The 25455-nt window shown below is 33.8% G+C and overlaps 2 protein-coding genes across 3 annotated transcripts; one reads left to right on the forward strand and one right to left on the reverse strand.

Moving 5' to 3' along the window:
* Positions 1 to 1355: 1355 nt before the first annotated feature.
* LOC121375515 (armadillo-like helical domain containing protein 1) lies at positions 1356 to 22148 on the reverse strand. 2 transcript variants are annotated; one of them, XM_041503005.1, is made up of 13 exons: positions 21653 to 22148; positions 20086 to 20154; positions 19471 to 19637; positions 17689 to 17885; positions 16902 to 16986; positions 16169 to 16288; positions 15560 to 15632; positions 15294 to 15339; positions 14524 to 14607; positions 13993 to 14070; positions 13389 to 13470; positions 11254 to 11298; positions 1356 to 1837 (listed from the first exon to the last, which is right to left on the reverse strand). In XM_041503005.1, the coding sequence occupies exons 1-12, from the start codon at positions 21856 to 21858 to the stop codon at positions 11279 to 11281; spliced, it is 1227 nt and encodes a 408-aa protein (XP_041358939.1). In that variant the 5' UTR covers positions 21859 to 22148; the 3' UTR covers positions 1356 to 1837; positions 11254 to 11278. The 2 variants fall into 2 exon arrangements, with proteins under 2 accessions (XP_041358939.1, XP_041358940.1); XM_041503006.1 differs by lacking the exon at positions 11254 to 11298.
* A 148-nt stretch (positions 22149 to 22296) lies between these two features.
* On the forward strand, positions 22297 to 24785 carry LOC121375517 (transmembrane protein 53-like). The gene is made up of 2 exons (XM_041503007.1): positions 22297 to 22615; positions 23979 to 24785. Exons 1-2 carry the CDS (start codon positions 22422 to 22424, stop codon positions 24649 to 24651), a joined length of 867 nt encoding a protein of 288 aa, XP_041358941.1. The 5' UTR covers positions 22297 to 22421; the 3' UTR covers positions 24652 to 24785.
* Positions 24786 to 25455: the final 670 nt, after the last annotated feature.

Here is a 25455-nt window from a genome sequence, read left to right on the forward strand (position 1 = left end):
AAAAATGTATGTATAAGTATTGATGTACTTACAATAAATAAATACATTTAACACAATATACCACACCATACATTTGTGTGTGTGTGTGTGTGAGATAAAAATGTATGCATAAGTATTGATGTACTTACAATAAATAAATACATTTAACACAATATACCACACCATACATTTGTGTGTGTGTGTGTGTGAGAGATAAAAATGTATGCATAAGTATTGATGTACTTACAATAAATAAATACATTTAACACAATATACCACACCATATATTTGTGTGTGTGTGTGTGTGAGAGATAAAAATGTATGCATAAGTATTGATGTACTTACAATAAATAAATACATTTAACAAAATATACCACACCATACATTTGTGTGTGTGTGTGTGTGTGAGAGAGATAAAAATGTATGCATAAGTATTGATGCACTTACAATAAATAAATACATTTAACACAATATACCACACCATACATTTTTGTGTGTGTGTGTGTGTGTGTGTGTGTGAGAGAGAAAAAAATTTATGCATAAGTATTGATGTACTTACAATAAATAAATACATTTAAAACAATATACCACACCATACATTTGTGTGTGTGTGTGTGTGTGTGTGTGTGATAAAAATGTATGCATAAGTATTGATGTATTACAATAAATAAATACATTTAACACAATATACCACACCATACATTTGTGTGTGTGTGTGAGAGAAATAAAAATGTATGCATAAGTATTGATGTACTTACAATAAATAAATACATTTAACACAATATACCACACCATACATTTGTGTGTGTGTGTGTGTGAGAGAGAGCGATAAAAATGTATGCATAAGTACTGATGCACTTACAATAAATAAATACATTTAACAATATACCACACCATACATTTGTGTGTGTGTGTGTGTGTGTGTATGTGTATGTGTGTGTGTGCTAAAAATGTATGCATAAGTATTGATGTACTTAAATAAATATATACATTTAAAACAATATACCACACCATACATTTGTGTATGTGTGTGTGCGTGTGCGTGTGTGTGATAAAAATGTATGCATAAGTATTGATGTACTTACAATAAATATATGCATTTAAAACAATAAACCACACATTAACATCATTGTTAAACAAATCCACAAATCCACAGCTGTCACTCAACCAAACATGAAATAGCCACAGCTGTCACTCTGTGATCATTTTCCCCATTTCAACATCACAGATCAGACTCTTATTTCACTCTGTTGTAACTTTATCAAACTGTGCTCCAGATATGTAGATTAACCAAAATTCGGATCCATGTCTATGAGATGAAACTAGGGTATGCAACTTTTAACAATGAAAAAAATGTAAAAAATCTAAAATGTAGCTTACGAATGTACATCAATTTATTTGTCACCACAGAATAACAAAAACAAACTGATATTCTTTATCACTAAACAGTTTGCGAATTCACACACAGATTTTTTAAATACCAGTAAGAATACAACTTCGTAAAATGTGGTATTCCCACTTTGAGCACAAAATGTACATCCCTGTCATGTTTCATGTCTGTTTCACTCCACTGTACTGTACTGAGTGAATGCGTTTAAAATAGACCTACGCCTACAAATTTGTGTATTTTTTAAATTGTTGTTAATACCTTATATTCAGTATTTAACTCAAGTCAAATAAGTCCATTTAAGTAGCAATGATAACACATTTTTCACAATTAACTGAACTTTTAAATATTTTTTGGACTGTTAATATATTTTCTAAATGATTTCTTGTCTTAAATGATGTCAAACATCCCTTCCACCGGAAGATCTTTCTGATGTCTAGTAGTTCTTCAATCAGTTGATAACCTCAATCACTGAAAAAGTAAAAAGTGAAATAAATAAATACATGCAACATGATACTAATTATAAATATACAAAGTCTAATGAAACACATTTTACGGCTGGTATGATTATGGTTCGTTAGTCTGGATAGGTTTTTTAGTTTTTTGTATCTACATAGACAATATTTCGTTTTTTTTGGTCAAATATGATTTATATCTCATCTTGTGAAGTTTGCGCGACTCGTGTGATACGATTGCAAACTTCATGAGATGAGATTTAAATCATATTTGACAAAAAACATGAAATTTTCTATTTATTATATAACTTTTGGCAATTTACCTTTATGTTTAAAATACCAGCAGCAAAATAGTTCAGTCTTTCTTACAGTGAAGATAACACTTTCTACAGTGACGATAACACATTTTACAGTGAAATTTTCACTCTAAAAATTCATTTCATTTCACTGATATTTTAAGATATTTCACTAAATGTTAATAATAAAGAAGCATATTTTATTCTGATAGTGATCAAGGTGCAGTGCCTAATGTCTTATGTTCAGTGACATGATTAGAATCACTGATACAATACCATTCTGTCCCGGATCAGACCCCTGGCTATCCAGAGATTGGACCCGTGACAGACATGCCCAAAACCTTCATGGTATGGAGGCATGTTAAATTAGTTCACGTTCACAATACAATACCATAACCAGAGAAAAAGAAAAAAAAACCCAGAAAACAATTCAATTTTCTTAATTGTTCATCTTGCAAAGCTTATGTTCATGTTACTTTTATAATAAAAATAAACATTTATTTTCTTACCTTTGAAGTATAAGTATTAGAATGACAGATTTCATAGATCTATTATCCACTCTATATAATTTCTTCATTTCATACGTGGTCATTTTGTATCATCATGCAAGATTGTATCATAGTGTGTGGTATTTTCTTTTGATACCATAGTAATTTTGTGCCATAGTCATGGTATGTCACAAAAATGACTATGGTATGAAGTGATTAATTCAATTAGTATAAAATGATCATGGTGCAAATTAACCAGGATCCACATTTTACTGTGCACACATAAAGTTAAGTTATAAAGTTATGAATGATACGTTCACTTAAAATACATTATGTAATGCCTACACTGATGGAATTATATTTAAAATTAAGTAATTTTCATGTTTTAATTCATAACAATAGTATGACAGCACAGCCTTATAACTGTGGACCCCCCCCCCCCACCCCACCCCCAAAAAACCACACACACCCAAAAAAAAAAAAACAATGGCAGCAACCTCCAGAAAAATTAGTAAATGCATGGTTCAGTCCCAAATAATAAAGATTGTTTTGTTTTAACGACACCACTAGAGCACATTGATTAATTAATCATTGGCCATTGGATGTCAAACATGGTAATTCTAACATGTAGTTATCAGAGGAAACCCACTATATTTTTTTCTAGTACTGCAAGGGATCTTTTATATGCACTTTCCCACAGACAGGAAAGCACATACCACAGGTCCACAGCCTTTGAGCAGTTGTGCAGCTGATTCACTGGTTGGAATGAGAGAAAAAACCAATTCCCAAATAATAATAAAAAAAATAAATGGCTAAGACTGTTATAGTATATCAGAAATTAGTAAAGTTTACTCAAATTAATCCATGGATCGATAAAAAATAAAAAAAGAAAAAGAAAAAAAAACGCAAAGAGAAAAAAAGTGTCAACTGCAGGCAATCAATCCTATGATGCACTACACCTCAAGTGAACCACTCTTACTAATGAGCTACTTCCTGTCCCAATGTTTGCAAACAATGCCAGTGGCAGATCCAGAAAATCTATTTAGGGGGGCCCCCAATGACATGAGGCAAAACGCCAAGGGAACTTTGGGGGAGGTTTGGAGGGGGATGAAAATTAATATATAATAAAATTATAACTGTCGCAAAATATAGGGGGGGGCGGGCCCCTGGAGCCCCCCCCCCCACCCCACCCATAGATCTGCCTCTGAATGCTACCAGTTTTAAAAAGTCTTTGTTGACTGAAACAATAACTGACAGGATTATTTTTCATCAATAAACTAAACAGCTAAAGCAAGTAAACTAAGTTTAGACTCTCTAATACTGATGTGTATTAATAGCAGACAGTCCACACTAAAATACGATATATTATTTTAGTACATATACAGATATAGATGCCTATACATGTATATAATATATATATATTATTATTATTAAAACATGTATGTATATGGCTTGTGACAACCCCTCACACACACACAAAAAAGAAGAAGTTTAATTGGTTGCTGGAATGTCCAGAACAGTTTATAGGTCACAGGGGGGATGCATTTTGTTAGGTCAGGTTAATGTATGAAAAGAAATATTCCCATTATAGAAGTTAACCAAAAATATACAGATATGGTACATAACATTAATGTTGGCACACAAAAACACTTGTGGTTTTGAATGGAGTAACACTGGTACATTACAAATTCACAGTAAATTTTGTTTTAAATATTGTGCAATTATACTCTACATGAACCAAGACATCATTTTAGTTCATAATGTTCTTATATTGTACTATAATGGTTACTAAACAGCAACAAAAAGACAACAAAAATACCGATTCCTCACAAAAATGTGTACAAACATGCTACCTTCCTCCCCCCACACACCTCCATTTAAAAACTGTTTTATTTTTTGTCTCCAAACTACTGACAGAAAAATATCATAGGACATTTATTGTGTCATAAAGTGTACCTTTAAAATTGTAATAAAAATGACATTTTTATTTAGACTGATGTTCTCTTTTTCTTAGGTTACTTTCCAATATATTCCTTTCAGTCTTAATAGCAACATAAGTTACTGACCTAGCCTAACAATGACACTAAATAAAATACAAATTTTTGCTATAAAGTAACATTACTTTTTGTTTTGAGCTTTGAAAAATATCAGTAATCAAACTGTATCTCAACACTTTCCTTATATTATTTTTTCATTATGTTAGATTCATAAGTTTCAAAATGTATTTATTCATACATAATTTGTGCATAATATTTTCATTCCTGATACACTGTACCTCTGTATTGTAACTAGAGATCAAACTTTTTATATAATATTTGAAATGTATATTGCAGAAACATCTCGAAATATTATATGTACATATCTAATCCTTAAAACTAGTTTTCAAATAACAGGGTATGTGTGCATGTATACACATAATATGTGCAAGCTAGCAAGTGTCCATTTGTAATTGCTTAAACACCGCAGAACAAAGTAATACAGTTACATGGAATTCTGTTGGTCATAGAATATTGACACTATCCAATAGTTACCCTGTTTCCGGTACAATGAACCATGTTTTCTGCAGTAGGATAATATTGGATATAAATTCAGGGACTAAGTATAACAAAATGGTAAAGGTGCATAATCATAGATGCAAGTGCCGTAATTTGCTATATTTACATGTGTTTCTTACAAATAACTACACACTAACAGGGTTTCTGCAAGAGGGTAAAATGGGTATCGTGCCAAACCCAGATTTGTTTGCAGATTTTTTTTTTTAAAGTTAACCTTTTGACAAAATTAATTACTCTCATCATTAATGTATGATTTTTTTAACTAGCTTAACCCTAAACTTAACCCATTTTCTTTCTGGGGGAGGCCCTCCATACCCCCTCCCCTGTTGACTGTGGTTGCATTCAGTTTCCTAGCGCCATACCCAAAAATGTCTTTCTGGCAGAAACACTGACTAATCTATCCCACATATAATCATTGTATTTATTTTAAGAATATTGAAATTATAGTAAACAGTGGCTTCCTCAAGAATTCTAGGTCAAAATAGAAAGTGAATAGGTACAAGGCTCGACCTTAGTGGTAGCCAGGGTGTTCTGGCTACTGATTTCTCACTTGGGCTACCAGATATCTAAACACGGTAGTCTGCCGGGCTACTAGATTACTACCAAAATTAAAGTTATGGGGATATCAATTTTTACTGAGGGCTATCAAATTTCATAACCTGGTAGCCCGGCGGGCTACCACTGAAAAATGTTACGGTCAAGGCCTGAGGTACATGTATATCTGTGTTGCATATCTTTCAAAACAGCCAGTTCAAAACATTATGGGTGAAAAACAATAGTTTTGATTGTTCTTTTATGGGTATGTTGTTTAAGCGTACATGTATAATCTTCACATTTCAAACTAAATTGATTAATTTTGGCTGTTATGCAACTTTGATACAGTTCCATTAAGAAAAAAAAATTCTGGGTATTTTTGTTAAATGAACAAATCTAGTATTTTTTCACTACATTAATCACATTTAACTCTGCCACACAATTATCAAATATTTAAGAATAAAAACATTTATTTAAAAATAAAAAAAAATAAAAATTTGTTTAAACATGTATACAAACACAACAGAAAAAAGAATGAACTGTAAACTTGAAATACACATTAAAAATGTGTCTAAAACTTACATGCAGTGAACTGTTAGACAATTATGCTACACGCCATCACACTGAATGGAGTAGACTTTTTCAAACTAAATTTTCTCAACAATATGTTTTGTTTAATTTATGCACAACCACAATTGCTGCACATTTAACAGTCTCCAAAAAATTGGTGAGCTATGTAGGAGTTTACTGTTATTGAATAAAGTGAATATTTTTTGAAAATGGAATTTTGTTTCTTAACTAAAAAACCCTGTCACTATCAAAACATTTTACAACACTTTATGAACATTTTCTCATAATTATTTTTAACAATTTAATTTTTTTAAATGTTTAATAAAAGATACATAACTGCAATAAGATACTGAAAATATTAATAGTTTATGATATGTTTTGAATGTGGTATTACTATAATTGTCAAACAGTATATTTTACCACATTAAGACAAGACATGACATATTTTTTTACAATGACAAACACGATACATGAATAACAAGGATGTTTCCATCTCAAACATGGTCATCATGAGATCCAATAATAAATACAAATACTGTAAGAAGCAATAAATTGTGAATATATAACAATATGAAATAACAAAGAAAGAAGGGGTACATTGTAAGAAATGTAATTATTTAATATCATAAAGACAACAGTTAAACGATAGCAGTTGCAGGATTCGTACCATATCAGCAGCCAAACTTGAATCACCAGGTACAGATTGATTAATTTATTACAGTTTGTTTCCATGTTTATAAATCTAGGTAGGGCTCAAACATGTCATCCTTAGAATACACAGCCCAGCTATATAAGCTATTCCTAGACAGAGGTTAATGGTGGTGAGAAAAACATTGTGTACCAGCCTGACACCTCACCAGTGTTTGTTTGTTTCCATGTTTATAAATCTAGGTAGGGCTCAAACATGTCATCCTTAGAATACACAGCCCAGCTATATGAGCTATCTGTCCTAGACAGAGGTTAATGGTGGTAAGAAAAACATTGTGTACCAGCCTTACACTTCACCAGTGGTTGTTTGTTTCCATGTTTATAAATCTAGGTAGGGCTCAAACATGTCATCCTTAGAATACACAGCCCAGCTATATGAGCTATCTGTCCTAGACAGAGGTTAATGGTGGTGAGAAAAACATTGTGTACCAGCCTTACATTTCACCAGTGGTTGTTTGTTTCCATGTTTATAAATCTAGGTAGGGCTCAAACATGTCATCCTTAGAATACACAGCCCAGCTATATGAGCTATCTGTCCTAGACAGAGGTTAATGGTGGTGAGAAAAACATTGTGTACCAGCCTTACATCTCACCAGTGTTTGTTTGTTTCCATGTTTATAAATCTAGGTAGGGCTCAAAGTTGTCATCCTTAGAATACACAGCCCAACTATATGAGCTATCTGTCCTAGACAGAGGTTAATGGTGGTGAGAAAAACATTGTGTACCAGCCTGACACCTCACCAGTGTTTGTTTGTTTCCATGTTTATAAATCTAGGTAGGGCTCAAACATGTCATCCTTAGAATACACAGCCCAGCTATATGAGCTATCTGTCCTAGACAGAGGTTAATGGTGGTGAGAAAAACATTGTGTACCAGCCTTACACCTCACCAGTGGTTGTTTGTTTCCATATTTATAAATCTAGGTAGGGCTCAAACATGTCATCCTTAGAATACACAGCCCAGCTATATGAGCCATCTGTCCTAGACAGAGGTTAATGGTGGTGAGAAAAACATTGTGTACCAGCCTTAAACCTCACCAGTGGTTGTTTGTTTCCATGTTTATAAATCTAGGTAGGGCTCAAACATGTCATCCTTAGAATACACAGCCCAGCTATATGAGCTATCTGTCCTAGACAGAGGTTAATGGTGGTGAGAAAAACATTGTGTACCAGCCTTACACCTCACCAGTGGTTGTTTGTTTCCATATTTATAAATCTAGGTAGGGCTCAAACATGTCATCCTTAGAATACACAGCCCAGCTATATGAGCTATCTGTCCTAGACAGAGGTTAATGGTGGTGAGAAAAACATTGTGTACCAGCCTTACACCTCACCAGTGGTTGTTTGTTTCCATATTTATAAATCTAGGTAGGGCTCAAACATGTCATCCTTAGAATACACAGCCCAGCTATATGAGCTATCTGTCCTAGACAGAGGTTAATGGTGGTGAGAAAAACATTGTGTACCAGCCTTACACCTCACCAGTGGTTGTTTGTTTCCATATTTATAAATCTAGGTAGGGCTCAAACATGTCATCCTTAGAATACACAGCCCAGCTATATGAGCTATCTGTCCTAGACAGAGGTTAATGGTGGTGAGAAAAACATTGTGTACCAGCCTTACACCTCACCAGTGGTTGTTTGTTTCCATGTTTATAAATCAAGGTAGGGCTCAAACATGTCATCCTTAGAATACACAGCCCAGCTATATGAGCTATCTGACCTAGACAGAGGTTAATGGTGGTGAGAAAAACATTGTGTACCAGCCTGACACCTCACCAGTGGTTGTTTGTTTCCATGTTTATAAATCTAGGTAGGGTCAAACATGTCATCCTTAGAATACACAGCCCAGCTATATGAGCTATCTGTCCTAGACAGAGGTTAATGGTGGTGAGAAAAACATTGTGTACCAGCCTGACACCTCACCAGTGGTTGTTTGTTTCCATGTTTATAAATCTAGGTAGGGCTCAAACATGTCATCCTTAGAATACACAGCCCAGCTATATGAGCTATCTGTCCTAGACAGAGGTTAATGGTGGTGAGAAAAACATTGTGTACCAGCCTTACACCTCACCAGTGGTTGTTTGTTTCCATATTTATAAATCTAGGTAGGGCTCAAACATGTCATCCTTAGAATACACAGCCCAGCTATATGAGCTATCTGTCCTAGACAGAGGTTAATGGTGGTGAGAAAAACATTGTGTACCAGCCTTACACCTCACCAGTGGTTGTTTGTTTCCATATTTATAAATCTAGGTAGGGCTCAAACATGTCATCCTTAGAATACACAGCCCAGCTATATGAGCTATCTGTCCTAGACAGAGGTTAATGGTGGTGAGAAAAACATTGTGTACCAGCCTTACACCTCACCAGTGGTTGTTTGTTTCCATATTTATAAATCTAGGTAGGGCTCAAACATGTCATCCTTAGAATACACAGCCCAGCTATATGAGCTATCTGTCCTAGACAGAGGTTAATGGTGGTGAGATAAACATTGTGTACCAGCCTTACACCTCACCAGTGGTTGTTTGTTTCCATGTTTATAAATCAAGGTAGGGCTCAAACATGTCATCCTTAGAATACACAGCCCAGCTATATGAGCTATCTGTCCTAGACAGAGGTTAATGGTGGTGAGAAAAACATTGTGTACCAGCCTGACACCTCACCAGTGGTTGTTTGTTTCCATGTTTATAAATCTAGGTAGGGTCAAACATGTCATCCTTAGAATACACAGCCCAGCTATATGAGCTATCTGTCCTAGACAGAGGTTAATGGTGGTGAGAAAAACATTGTGTACCAGCCTGACACCTCACCAGTGGTTGTTTGTTTCCATGTTTATAAATCTAGGTAGGGCTCAAACATGTCATCCTTAGAATACACAGCCCAGCTATATGAGCTATCTGTCCTAGACAGAGGTTAATGGTGGTGAGAAAAACATTGTGTACCAGCCTTACACCTCACCAGTGGTTGTTTGTTTCCATATTTATAAATCTAGGTAGGGCTCAAACATGTCATCCTTAGAATACACAGCCCAGCTATATGAGCTATCTGTCCTAGACAGAGGTTAATGGTGGTGAGAAAAACATTGTGTACCAGCCTTACACCTCACCAGTGGTTGTTTGTTTCCATATTTATAAATCTAGGTAGGGCTCAAACATGTCATCCTTAGAATACACAGCCCAGCTATATGAGCTATCTGTCCTAGACAGAGGTTAATGGTGGTGAGAAAAACATTGTGTACCAGCCTTACACCTCACCAGTGGTTGTTTGTTTCCATATTTATAAATCTAGGTAGGGCTCAAACATGTCATCCTTAGAATACACAGCCCAGCTATATGAGCTATCTGTCCTAGACAGAGGTTAATGGTGGTGAGATAAACATTGTGTACCAGCCTTACACCTCACCAGTGGTTGTTTGTTTCCATGTTTATAAATCAAGGTAGGGCTCAAACATGTCATCCTTAGAATACACAGCCCAGCTATATGAGCTATCTGTCCTAGACAGAGGTTAATGGTGGTGAGAAAAACATTGTGTACCAGCCTGACACCTCACCAGTGGTTGTTTGTTTTGTTCAATAACCCCACCAGAACACACTGATTAATTGATCATCCACTACTGGATGTCAACATTTAGAAATTATGACACATAGTCTTTACGCTCCGTATTCATAAATGTACTTAAGTCATAAAAGAATGACATTTACCTACGTACTTTAAGTATGTTGATAAGTATCATACAATGACGTAAGTACATTTATGAATATGGAGCCTCAATAAACCCACTAAATTTTTTCATCAGCAGCAAGGGATCATTTATATGCACTTTTGCACAGACAGGACAGCACATACCATGGCCTTTGTTACACCAGTTGTGGAGCACCAGCTAGAGCAAAACTTTGTCCTATGGACCCACTGACGGGAATCGATCCTAGACCAATTATGCATCAGATTGACGAGCACTATACCACTGGGCTATGCCTCACTCACCTCCTCACCAAGACATGAAGACTCACTCTTAGTTGAGATCCGTACTAGGATGATTTGAACCCATTACTTAATTACCAACCTTAAATCTGATGGCGTAACGACTATGCCACCAAGGCTAACAACCAAATTGGACAATTACATGTTAATTTGTAATGCCAAAAACAAACTATTTTTGCTGATACCGGTACTAGTAGTACTAGTACATCTATTTATTACTACAAAAAAATGTTTCAAATTTAAAAAGAATGGCTGAAGTGAATATTTTGCAGCGTGAATCCTGCAACTGGTTACATTACCTGCTGATAGGACAGATGGTGTGGATCAACAGTTAACCCGAGTACCTGTAGAAGAGTTACATCTGACATGCAGTATTTACGGTATTTTACAAAACTAGGGACTGCAGGAACCCACTACATTTACAATAAACAGGGTTTTTTTTGTGAGCTAAGATTTCTACAAGCTGGAAATATATACCTGCTCTAAATAAATATTAACTTACTACCGGGTACTGAAAGAAAACTATTAACTTACTATTAAAAGAAAAATATTAACTACATGTATTACCAAGTAAAAAAAGAAAACACTATTCAAATTGATAATTCAGCTAAAAGAGACTGTTCCAATTTTGCTGTCTTAATTAAGATGTTTCCGACTGATAGAGCCTTTTTCAACAATTAAAATTTAAATATTAAATACATTTTCTTGTTTAAAATGTCAGTTAACATATATTTAGTGTGTTTCTGATCATCGAAATTATTGTAGTAACTCAAATTTCATTTTATATTCTAATATATTTTTTCGTACATAGAAAATGATTGAAAGGTGAAATCCATCTTGGGCTACAACAATATTGGAACGACCAGACACATCTTGTATATGCAACAATGATGTTCTAAACAAGATACACTTATTTAATATGTCATTTTAGTCATCAAAGGGCCATAATAATCAAAATGACAGCAAACTCTGGAATGTCTCTTTAATTGTTATATTCCTATATACATGTAGACTAGTTGTATAGTGAATATTATACAGAATTTATTGTATGTTTTGAGCCAATTTACTTATTTTAGATATACCTGAATATATGATAGAATCACTGGTGGGGAACACAAGTGATATATTTAATATAGGTCTTAAAAAAGAAAGAAATGAAAAACTACATGGTAATTCTGGTTATCATTTGTGTTACTGATGATTTGTTAATTTGTAACAGTATTCTAGTTACTGAATACGAAGAATATGTATCAAGTTATGCATCTATCAGTATGTCAGTCATTTTGGCTTGTTCACAGGAAGCAGGATGAACATTGAAATACAAAGCAGAGAGGTGTATATTTATAGTTTATAAATAATAAGAAAAGAAAACCATCACCTTTGTCTGAAAAAATAAAATTTTAAAAAGTATAATTCATTATGAAACTTTAAGATTTATTTTATTGCACAATTAGATATTATTTTCAAGTAAGACAAAATGTCAAACCAGGTTTTATCCAAATTTCTAAACCTATGAAACATTTTACATTCTCAACCATAAAAATATTCCAATTTGGAAAATGGAATATTATAAGAAAAATACTTTAAAAGTAACCTTACAACTTATTGTGGTAACTATAATGCAGTTATGAAGAAGGAAGTTATTTTTTTGTTTAACGACGCACTCAACACATTTTATTTACGGTTATATAGTGTCAGACTTATGGTTAAGGACCACGCAGATATTGAGAGGAAACCCGCTGTCACCACTTCATGGGCTACTCTTTTCAATTAGCAGCAAGGTATCTTTTATATGCACCATCCTACAGACAGGATAGTACATACCACAGCCTTTGTTACACCAGTTGTGGAGCACTGGCTGGAATGAGAATTAGTTATGAATAACTTAAATTAGATCTAGTTACCAATAATGCATATGATCCTAGACTAACAAAAAAAGATGTGTATTTTATAATCTTTATATAATTACTGATATGAATACTCAATTAGATTAGACAAAAATATTATTTTTGGGGGGGGTTTTCAGTTGAACATGTCATGTGTGTCCCTTTCCAGGCAATGCATTACTGATACATTCCAAAATGTTAGCGATGATTATCAGATTACATAAATACTGTACAACAACGTACATATTTTAACAAACTAGACTGCCCATTTGTTTTGTGAAACTGTTTAACTAAAGCTGAATTTCGCAGTGATACTCTGAGCATCTGAAGCTATGAACTTTTTGTAAAAGAATATTGGAAGACTCCTGTACCTACACTCCCTCAGATCTGCATGCACTTCCTTTTCACGTTTGTAAATTACTGTACATGACATAAAGTAATAAACATTTTACGTCTCTTACTAAAACTGACATAATTGGTAAAACACTGAAACAGAGCAATGAATAAAGTTAAATTGAATACCCTGCTAAACAATCTGTAAAACTTACAGTTTGGAATGTTCACTTTGTTCGAGACGAGGACATCTGCTTGAATATGGTTCATGTGCACGTACAAAGAATCTGGACAGGACTGAAACCATACATGACGTTCTTTCATTATTATTTGAAAACTAATTAAAACACATATAAAACACAAATGGATTTATCTGTTAAATATGAAGTAGCCCAGTACTTATAAATGTACATTAGAGTTTGAACTCCAATGCACATGAGGTTTTTTGATCATGCAACAGTGTGATATTTAATATAAGCAGCAATAAGATCATTTATTAACTTTTATCTGTTACATGTCTGTTGGTGTTAAATATTGTCTCTATTTTTTAACATAATGTAAGGTACTTAATAAAGTTAGCAGAATTATTTTCCTACTGTAATTGAGAATTCTACCTTTTTGGGGGTCTTTGTTTTTTAAATAGAGAAGGGAATTGAATTTACTGAATATTTGATGGGTTTTTTTACTGCATGTATTCTCATAATTATACAAAATTTTAAAATTAGAGTCCAGGGTCCATACGTAAAATATTTAGAGGTCAAGACCCAAAGAGCTCAAAATTAATACATTTCTGACTAAATTAATCTAACACTGTCTCACCATAAACAGATCATATAATGTTTCTCCCATGGCAACTCGAACGTGATCATCTACCATTGGGAACGTACTGCAAAAATACTGAAACGGGAAAGAAAATTTAAAATACTTCACAACACTCGTCTTTTTATCACCTCAATGCATTATGAAAAGGTAAACACTTTTTAGAATTAAACACAATGTATAATTTTTACATGTATTTTAGCAAAACTTGGCCTACATGTATTTAAAGTTTGACAGACCAAACACTAATTGTGTTTATTTGTACATTTATTTTCACATTTGATTTGCCATTTTTGTTCCACAGTAACCATATTAAACAAAAATGCTTATCAACTAAAATAACTTTTATTTATAAATATTCTTTGCATAATGCGTGAAAGATACTCTATCAAACAGCTAGTGGTGCTTTCATTAAATATTACTCAATTACACTCCATGGAAACTGGTGTTACAAGAGTACCCTTAAAAATCAAGCTTCACATTTCTTTTACAGTTAGCATTAATCAATTAAGAAAAGTTTCAAACTCGTACCTCCAAGGTAATACTTGCTTGCCTTTGACTATCAGCATAGTCTTGATTGCCCATGGCATAAAGCAGATTGTGGACGACTCGAGCCTGAAATGGTAGTCATATGACTGTTAAATCTGTATGCTGTGTACCAACTTGGTATTTGGGATTACATCTTGAACATTAAACAATAGTTTAAAAAACCAAAAACAGTCTTCTTGGCCAGGAATCAAGTAAAAGAAAAATTAAAATACCTACTCCAGCAATTATAACACTTTAGGTTTCACTACACTGAGTATGTTCTTGCCAGTATCACCTGAATCAAGCATAGGTAGATTCCAAAGTTATTCAAGAGCAGTATTTAAAAAAAAAAATATATATATATAATTTTTTAAGACTGCTAATTTAAAAAAATTTTTTTTACCAAAATCTATAACATAATAAGCATGGCTGTTTCAAGTTTCCTTCATTCTGACCACTTCTTTTCATTTCATTTGAACACGGTGGCCATGTACATAACCTCAGCTAAAGTTTGTTTTGTTAACGACTCCACTAGAGCACAATGATTTATTAATCATTGGTTATTGGATGTCGATTATATGGTCATTTTTGACACAGTCCTAAAGAGGAAACCCACTACATTTATAACCATGGCTAATTATGAAGCCTGCCTATCTACAGTGTTCATATGTGTGTGGGAAAGTCCATTGTAAGCTGTCTCATGCATACGATGGGTTACATCTAGTGTTTGTATATTAGTAAAATGTCATTTCCATTTAAAGTAGCAATTTTACCTGAATTAACATTTCAGCAAGCTCAGTGGACTCACGTGCCAGAATTCTGAAGAAGAATAAATGTCAAACATAAAACTGTTGTTATTTAATGAAATGCACTGATTTGTATCAGGTTAAAGTTTTATATGTTTCATCCTGTACAACTATAACAAACACAATTACAATGTACAAAGTATTTGTAATCCTGTAAGTAATTGTATCGTTATGATTTCTGTCATAGCAGTGTGAACTGTCTAGTGTACGTTCATTATCTAATGAATACTTACCCAATTGTTTTTGCAGCTGCAGCCTGCTGCACAAATACTGGGAGTGGAGCATTAATTGTGGTTACATTTGGATCTGAAATAAAATCAAAATAAAATTATGTACAAAAATATATTGAAGACTTTTATCCACAATACTTCATTACATGGATTTACAAATTTTGTTTTCAGATTATTATGTCATCCCAATTTAGGTTTGGATAGTAAATAGTACTTGTCCATAAAAAAAATGGCTTAAAAGAAATATACTAACACAAAATTATTAAACTAATATTCCTGATTATTTTATCTCTCTCATGGTCATCTTACAATATTTATAGGGGTGGGTTTTGGGTTTTTTTTAAGGTTTTTTAAATTTAACAAAGGTTTAAGCTGCTATTCCTACCAATACCAAATGGGAATTGAAATCATATTTTGTTTATTTTTTGTATGACAAATATTCCAATAATCTAATTAATAAAGTAGCATAATCAATAAGCCATTACAATGTAATATATTGTTTGGCTACGAATTTGGCTTCTAATTTTCATATACAAATGTTACAATTAATTATCAGCTACATTTGTGTGCAGCTTTAACTTTGCCAACATTTTGCATAAATGTGAGACAAACCATCAAGGATTTCTGGTCTGGAAATAGTGTCTTCTTTGGATGGACGCAGCAGAGTGACTAGACCCTTCAGAAGAAGTTCTCTGACATCATAGTTCATTAATTCCTTTATCAGCTCTATTGCTAAAACAGAAGGAAACAGAAGTTAAAAGTCACATGTTCAAATATTTTAGTCAGCTAATTGATAAAAATATCTATAGTCCAGGGAACACTTTGTTTTCATACTATTACATTTATTACTAGTTATTTATTTTTGAGCCGAATGTTTTCTAAATTGCACACAAAAATAGTAATTTTTTATTATTTCCAAACCACTTTTACTTTTCTTCTTACGTCAAACCAAACTGAAATTATTTACAAACAACATTTTTGTAGGAGGGTGGGACAGACTATAGTTAACTGATCTGTTAACTTAGTAAGGGGAGGGGGGCAGATTTTTTATTTAACTCCATTAGTTGAGTGCTCGCTTGAGATGCTTATGTCACATGATCGAACCACCTTGGTGGATCCATTCAACTGATTGCATTTTTACTCATTCTAACCAGTGCACCACAACTGGTCAAAGGCTGTGGTATGTGCTTTCCTGTCTGTGGGTAACTGTATATAAAAGATCCCTTGCTGCATCAGGATAAACGTAGCGGGTCTTCCCTGATGACTATGTGTCAGAATTACCAAATGTTTGACATCAAATAGCTGATGATTAATAAATCAATGTGAATAGAATGTAAACAATTACCTTCAAACTGTACTTCAAGATGTAATGTCTTCAACAGATTTAGCAGTGGGTCAATGAGGTTGACGTTGGCCTGTTTGACAATTGGCTGAAATATATTTTGAAAGCAATTAACATTATGGGTGTAACAATAAATTCAAATATTCGGTGCACCTAACAACAATCATATTCGTCACTACTTGAACCGAATACACAAACACATATATGTAATGCTAACTGTACAATTTATGTTTCTAATTCACCCTAACCAAAACGCAATTTTTTTTTAAATGCTCAGACAAGTAAGTAAGTAAGTGTTTAACGTGCACATTCAGAACAAGCTGTTGTAGTGCACGCCTGTCCTGGGCATAAGTACCGGCCCTGACCTGCTCCTCCGTCCAGGACAGGAACTGAGACAATGGAATGGAAAATTGTTTAACGTGCACATTCAGAGCAAGCTGTTGTAGCGCACGCCTGTCCTGGGCACAAGTACCGGCTTCAGCCGGTTCTTCCATCCAGGACAGGAAAGGGTCGGGGTGGGTGAAGGAGGGACTGCCTGCACCAGCAGTCCAACCATAGCCAGTAACAGGCGGGAGGTGGTATGGTGCTATGTAATTTGGAATGTCCCGTAGGATTAAGCCATGGGGAAATGGGTGCGCATTTTGATGAAGGAAGTTTGGCGCAATTTTGATGGTCGTTCTAAAGAATAAAAGATAGGGAGCTACATATAGGTTTGGATTTAGCAGGCCGAGAGACAAAAACTATGACCCCTATTTATACCCACACGGTGCAATTTAAACCATGAGTTTACCTGCACTATTCTGAGAGCATGTGCTGCCATCTGTTGAGCTTTTGGAGAACTGCAGGGAAGCAGGGCAATTAGACCTTTGTAAACTTGCATCTCAAACTTGGGGTTGCCTTGAGCCAGCATCAGCAGCAGATTACGACAGGCATCTTGTGTCTCCTCAGATTTTGACTTAGCTAGGCATTCTGCTACTGCTCGTATTCCTGTGTCATAAAAATCATGTCAGCAGAAATAAATGACACATAGAAATATTTTGTTAAGAAAAATCTTGGAGCATTAAAGGGACATTCCTGAGTTTGCTGCACTTTTTAAGATGTTATCGACTAACAGGAGACTTTTTAAGGATTGTAATTACATATCAAATATATTGTTCTGTATACAATATCAGTGGCTATATATTAAACATGTTTCTGATCATTCTAATATTTGTACTAGGTTAAATTTCATCTTATTTCCTAAAATATTGTTTTTTCTTATGTACAAAATTATTTGAAGACAAAATCCAGTTTGGACTTCTTACAAATATTAAGACAGAAACACATTGAATATACAGACACTGATATTCTAAACAAGAAAATATATTTAATATGTAAGTTTAATCGTAGAAATATTTTATTAGTCGGAAACATCTTACAATGCAGCAAATGCAGGAATGTCCCTTTAACCATGAAAAAAAAAAAACTTTTAGTCAAAAACATAATGTGATTTTCACTACATAGAAATAACTGGGGAATCAGCTTGTAATAACTATATGAAGTTATGCAGTACATTTGTATAGTTTCTTCTGCTATCCATAATTCTGAATGATTCTGTGTCATGACAAAACATTCTAATATTTAGAATGAATAAACCAAAAGCTATTAATTATACTGAATCAACTACATGCATCTTTAATACAACAGAGATAAAATTCTGTTATGGTTGTCGACTTTGGACAATGTTATTGGTATAGAGTAGGGTTTTTTTAAGTTTAAAATATCAAAGTACAAGACAAAGCAGTAAACCCTGATTCTCTTTATCTAAAACTGCATTTAAGTAGCCTTTCAAAGATTTCATCAAAATCTGAGTTGACACCAGTTTAGATGGCTATACTGGCTAAAACAAAATATGAGGCTGCTTGCTACTGACTAGTAAAATACGGATGCTGTTACAACAAAAATGGGTGGTAGTTTTAACTGACAAATATGCTTTCTGAAACCTGTCAACCCTCCCGGTATTTGATCAAATCTCCCACAATCCTGCACGGGAGACAATTATTATTAATAATATAGATATATTTTTTTTTAAATTAATTATTGTTTTTAAAAAAAAAAATTGCCAAGATCTAATTAAGGTTAACAAGTATATATGACATTATGTAGTGTTCATATAACTTGTAATATCTTTTTTTTAAATCTTGCGATTTTGGGTTAAATTATGTGAATTTAAAAAATCTGCTTTTTGACCAAATTTCCTGCTTTTTCAACACACACCTACTGCTTTCTCTTGACTAATGGTTGACAGGTCTGCTTTCAGTATATTATTTTTATGATGTACAATTTGTTTACAATTTCAGTTTCAGTAGGTTTTTTATAATATTGTGTTGCCACTACTAATGTTTTTTCAGTTGCAGACTTAATTAGATTCAACATGGTAACAAGAAAAAGTTAACTAATAAAATTATAAAAACTAATAACTTATAAAAGTAGATTGTCCTATCATACCATAACGTAACATGGTAACGAGAAAAAGTTAACTTATAAAATTATAAAAAACAATAATTTATAAAAGTAGATTATCCTATCATACCATAACTTTCACATATAAGTTCTTTGTATTTGCAGCCTGCATTTGCGATGTGGTGAAGACACGACAGTGCTACAGTCTTGTTTTTCTCCTGGGCTTGTTTCAACCCAATAATCTCTAGTAGAGTTAGAACACCTCCTACTTCCAAAAACTCAACCATGAATTTATGTCTGAAAAAAAAAAAAAAAAAAAAATCTTTTTTTTTTTTTTAGAAATCAAGATTACAATACATTTACATGATGAAAAACTCTGTCCCGGGTCTTGTCCCTGGCTATCCAGAGACGGGGCCCAGATGCACATGCCTGAAACCTTAGTGGTATAGGGGCATGTTAAAAAGTTTCTTCAAGTCAAGACATGATGAAAGGCCAAAGAGAAAAACAACTTTGAGGAGTCTTTCCCAAACATTTTCTTAATTTCTAAAACAACTATTTCCTAAAAGGTAATATAAAAATAAAAATAAAAGGTTGGTAATTGCATCATGTAATTTTTTTTTTTTTTTTAAATTGACCTAGAAATGCTTTTGAACATTCAATACTTGTTTCAAAACTGAATACTTATGAACCAGTAAAGCTTCCAAATGGAAACATGTACTTCATTAACATGTTGATCAATGCTTACCCACTGGCAGCAGATAAAAATATTGAGATGGCTCTGAGCTGTTCATTCAGGGATGTACCAATCATGTATCTGAGCAAGTTAAAGAATTTTACAATAAATAAAATAACATTTTATTTTGTTTAATGACTTCACTAGAGCATATTGATTTATTAATCAAAACCTAATGGATTTCAAACATTTTAATTCTGACATACAGTCTTAGAGGAAACTCACTATATTTTTCCATCAGCAGCAAGGGAGACCTATATGCACTTTGCCATAGGCAGGACAGGGTCGCAGAACATACCAAGGCCTTTGATATGTCAGTTGTGGGTCACTGGTTAGGACAGGCCAAAAACAAATCAGAGATTAGGTCCTCCAAGGCAGGTTGATCCTATGACCCAAACACCTCAAATGAGTACTTTACCAACTGAGCTAGATTCCACTCCATACGTTAACAAGCATTTTGCTTGTGTGTCACTCGCCGAAGTATAGTTTGCGTAACCCATTTTTCATTCGCGCATTCAATTAATGACATCATTTACGAGGCCTGGAGCTGGCTTAAAAATGATGACGTACAATTGGTTGTTTACCACTGCCAGAACTTCCCTTTTATTAATTCAATATTTCCATTCATGAGACAGATTATACTTACATACTTTATACGATACTTAAAGATCTACTGGAAAATGTTGACTCATTTGTTTCATAAACATGAAATAGTATATTTTATTACTATTAGCACCACTGTCATATTATTTTATACTGTAAACACTTCACTGTAAAATGAATGCTGTTATTCTATGACATAACTTACATTATGTCATGTAATGTGTGTAAGGTTAACTATCATTATGTGAGATAATGGCTGATGAATTTGACGAATCGTACAATGTGGCATAAATAACAGAAATAATAGCTTTTCCCTTTAGTTTTTATGGTCTGCAGGATAAAAATAATAACTAGTTAATGAGTTTGGATATCTGCTTGATCCTATAAAGGTAAGAATGGGAAATTCTGTCGAGCCAAATTTCTCATTCGGCCTGAACAGGATAAAGCAGATATCCGACGTCAGTAACTAGTTATTATTTTTATCCTGCAGACCATAAAAATTAAGGGGAAAAGCTATTATTTCTGTTATTTATGCCACATTGTACGATGACCTAGTGGTCAAATGAGCAATTTTGTAATATAGCTATGGGTGTGACATCAAATGAGTGACGTCAAAAGTCATAATCTGCTAGTATACGTTTATGAATTTGTTCTAATCGGTCATCATAATTTGTCAATAGAAACAGTGGTTGCAGGATAAATATCAAAAACTAGATAAAAGTGACAATGGGTAATAAATAGAATAACCAATTCGATGCGATGAGTAAGAATGATCTGTTCTTCATGAATAAATGCTGTAAAACACATGCCCAAGGCTCGGGTTTATAACATTCAGTCACTTGGGACAGATAACTCATAATTTCTCCTAACTCATTATTTATTCTCTAAACAATTTGACAAAATGGATCCAAAGTAAAATTACAGTACGATATCCAGTATGTCAAAGCTAAAATGCTATATATATAATGAAGGATACGTTAATCGAAGCCAAGCAGTCAGTCTGGTGAGAAACAAGCTGGCTGCATGCGCAAATTCCTGCTCCAATTCTGGTCCAGTCTTATTTTGATTTTGTGAAATAAAGTCTTGCAGGATTTTCTGTCTCACAACTTTCGACCCTTTGTCCCATTCCTGCAATATGTGCATCACCCGGGTCATTGCAGTTTGTTGTTTCGCAGATCCCATTGTTTAATAAATAAAAGTGTACCTAATCAAGCTAGGCACTGTGAAAATACGAAATGTTGTCGACTAACTCTGAGCAAACTTTAAGGAGGTCAATATTCAGTGAAAATGTATTTTATAAATCTTTAAAGTTGTTGTTAGGCTGATAAAATGGAAAGAATCAACTTTCAAAACTAAATATAAATCTATCTGTGCTGTTGACAGTTTTGATATTCTTCAGAATATTACGCATAGCGTAAAATGTTATCAGCATGATGGGTTCAAAAAAAGAAATGTTGACATAGTTGCTATACGGCCATTATTAATCAAGAACTCTGTTACCTGGATTTTGATTGGTTGATCTAATAATAGCATCCAATGAAATATTATTTAAGTTCTTCATCCTTTATTTTTGTCGGAACATGTCGGCTAATGTCGGATATTTTCAGCAATCAGCCGAAGAGTCCCGATTGTCTTTGGAATGAGTCACCCGGAACATCTCTGGGAAAGAAGACAGTATTTTTTTCTTAATCGTCATCGATAACCTTTGACTAGATTTAAAGTTTAAATAAGTTTTTATTCTTGTCATGGATACTGTGGGTATTATTAAACATAAAATTACTTTCCCTAATGCAGATTCTGAAGATGACAATTTTACATTTCTCCCAGAAGACGACTTGAAGTTGAACTTGAAGAAACGACCGGTGGTGATTGTACTGGGATGGGCTGGTTGTACTGAGCGACACCTGTCAAAGTACAGTGCAATATACGAACAACGAAGGTAAATAAATAAATACAAAATACATCTGATTAATTAATTAAACAAAATAATAATAATAATTAGGCCTATATTTATTATTATCATCATCAGTAGTCACAGTAGTGATAATAATAATAATAATAATGTAATAAAATTAAACTTAAAGGGACAAACCCTATTTTAAAACACTTACTAGGCATATTTGTTACTATTGGAGCCGTTTTTGATAACTGAAATCATACTTTACTTAGATTTTATGGTTTAGATTATCAATTTCCATACATTCTAAGTGTTTTTGGTCATCCTGGTGTTTTTAATAATATATATATAAAAAATGCATTTCTCATATTTTGAAAAACGCACGTGACGCTGAGAAGTAACAGTTATGGAGTCGAGTTTTAGTCTATTTTGAGGCCAAAAGAATGAAAGTTATAGATTTGCGTCCGAACAATTTTAAAAACACATGAGGCTTTTTTTCATTATTCATTATTCATTATTTTTATTGATCTATTATTTCCATAGTAGATTCAAGTCCAAATGAGGTCTTTGATATGTTTGAAGGTGGACGTGCGAGAGCCGAAGTTTTCCATTGGTCTATTCGATGTGCTGAAACAGAAGGACCAATCACATCGTTCCACAATTCTTGTAGACATTACCACTGTTGACAATACTATTGACGATTTGAAACTTGAATTTGTGTGATGATCATTAAGTGCCTTTTTTGTGCAAATAATGAAAAAAAATTTAAATAATGAAAATTTTCAGCAGTACCTTTCACGGCATGCGGGCGGTGGACGCAAATCTATAACTTTCATTCTCATGGCCTTAGAGGGTATTTCACCATTTCAAAGTCACAGACTCATGTTTCACTCAATTGTAACGTTATCCAAATGTGTTACAGGTTTGTAGATTAACTAAACTTAGTGTTAGTTTTCAAGGGTTGAAACTAGGGTCTGTCCCTTTAATAACAATAAATTAATTTATAAATAAACAAACTGTAGATTACAATACATTAAAATAATATAATAATATTCATATATATGTAGGCTATTCTTCAGCTTTTAAAAAGTGTAGAAATTTAATATTCTGGGATTACAGATACATTCAAATAAGCCTCACAGACATGTAAAACAGCCAAATTGAATTTCTCGAGATTATGATATATCAAATTTTGCACCCCAGTATTTAGATTCATCTTTAGCATTTTCATTTCTTAACAAACAGTAATTGATTTAGAGGATCAGAGAACAGAAAAAAATCCATAACAACTCATTAATTAGCAGCAAGGCATTATTTATGTGTAGATGCTACATGCTGAAAAATTAAAAATAAAATAAAATTGTATCATATCTATTAATTTATATTTAAAAATTGTTTTTTTCAGATTCATCACAGTCCAGTACACAGCACCAACAGACATTCTGTTTTTCAGTGGGAATGCTGCCAAGCTGAAAATCATTGCCCAAAAACTCCTGGACATTTTATTTGAACATAACTTGGAAGATCACCCTCTATTTTTTCACATTATGAGCAATGGAGGTGGTTTTGTTTACAACAACCTCACAGCCTGGATTCATTCATCAAGCAAGTACAGCAGACTTCAAGTATACGGATGTATCTATGATAGCTGCCCGGGTAAACGGCGGATCCTGAAAGCTGTGAAGGCATTCATGGCATCGCTTAGAGTGAACACTTTTCTCAGATACCTCTTTGGCTTTGGACTCCTCCTGATTATGACTGCAGCAAAAATTATCACCAGTCTATTCCCCTATTTCAGCAATATGAAGAAACCGTTTGTTCTGTATGAGGATCTAGTGCAGGACAATGCAAGGTGTCCACAGCTGCTTCTGTATTCCTCTAATGACGACGTGGTTCTTCAATGCGATATAGTAGAGTTCATCTCACAACGACTGAAGCTGGGCATAAAGGTGTGGAGCATGTGCTGGGAAGACTCCAAACATGTCGCCCATTTGCTGTCTCACCGTGAAGCCTACATCAACAAGTGCAATAGTTTTGTGAACTATTGTTTACAACAAACTCCTAGTCAATCTAGTTGATAATACTGTATATGTCTTTCTTTTTATATATACAGTCGACCTTCGATAACTCAAACTTCGATCTTTCGTAAACGTCGATCTCTCGAAGTGAAACGGCGGTCCCGGCCGAACTGTTATACAAACTAGTAATAACAGACTTCGAACACTCAAACTTCGAACATTCAAAAAACTCTATCTCTCAAAGTAATTTTGTGGTCCCACCATAAAAAAAATAAGGGATATTGCACTTCCAAAACTCGAAGTTTTGTGGAGTGACTGAGCCTTTTAACTGTACCGGTAATACTTTAAAGAAAAATGAATTGTCACCCAAGCCAAGCGTGAGTGCCCCGACTGGTCTCGGCTATCGATGATACACGCGGTAATTACAGAATAATAGATCGCCGACTATGTGGAACAAAATGATCCTAACTGCCTGCATTGGGTTGTCGGTGTTTGTACACGGCAGCGGGCCTCATTACACAAAGTACGGATAGTCTTGTAATCTTCAAAGAACTGTTGTAATAACAATTAACGCTGTTTGTTTTTTCTCTTAAACGAGTGCATCATGTCAAATTTGTTATTTGCTATTTAAGTGTGAATTCAAAATGATTCATTACTAGTCATTTAGTTATGTTAGACACATGTATATCATATTATGAGGCCACAGAACAAAGACAATTTATGTTCTTAACCATACAGCAGGGCCCAAAATAGGAAGTAAAATTTCAGGGTAGCAGTCTTTAAATTCCTTGAAAGTCTGAATTTGAAAACATTATTTTTAGGTCTTTAAAAGTCTTTAAAGGGACATTCCTGAGTTTGCTGCAA

This window comes from Gigantopelta aegis, chromosome 6, assembly GCF_016097555.1.
Source record: "Gigantopelta aegis isolate Gae_Host chromosome 6, Gae_host_genome, whole genome shotgun sequence".
NCBI classification, from domain to species: Eukaryota; Metazoa; Mollusca; class Gastropoda; order Neomphalida; family Peltospiridae; genus Gigantopelta; species Gigantopelta aegis.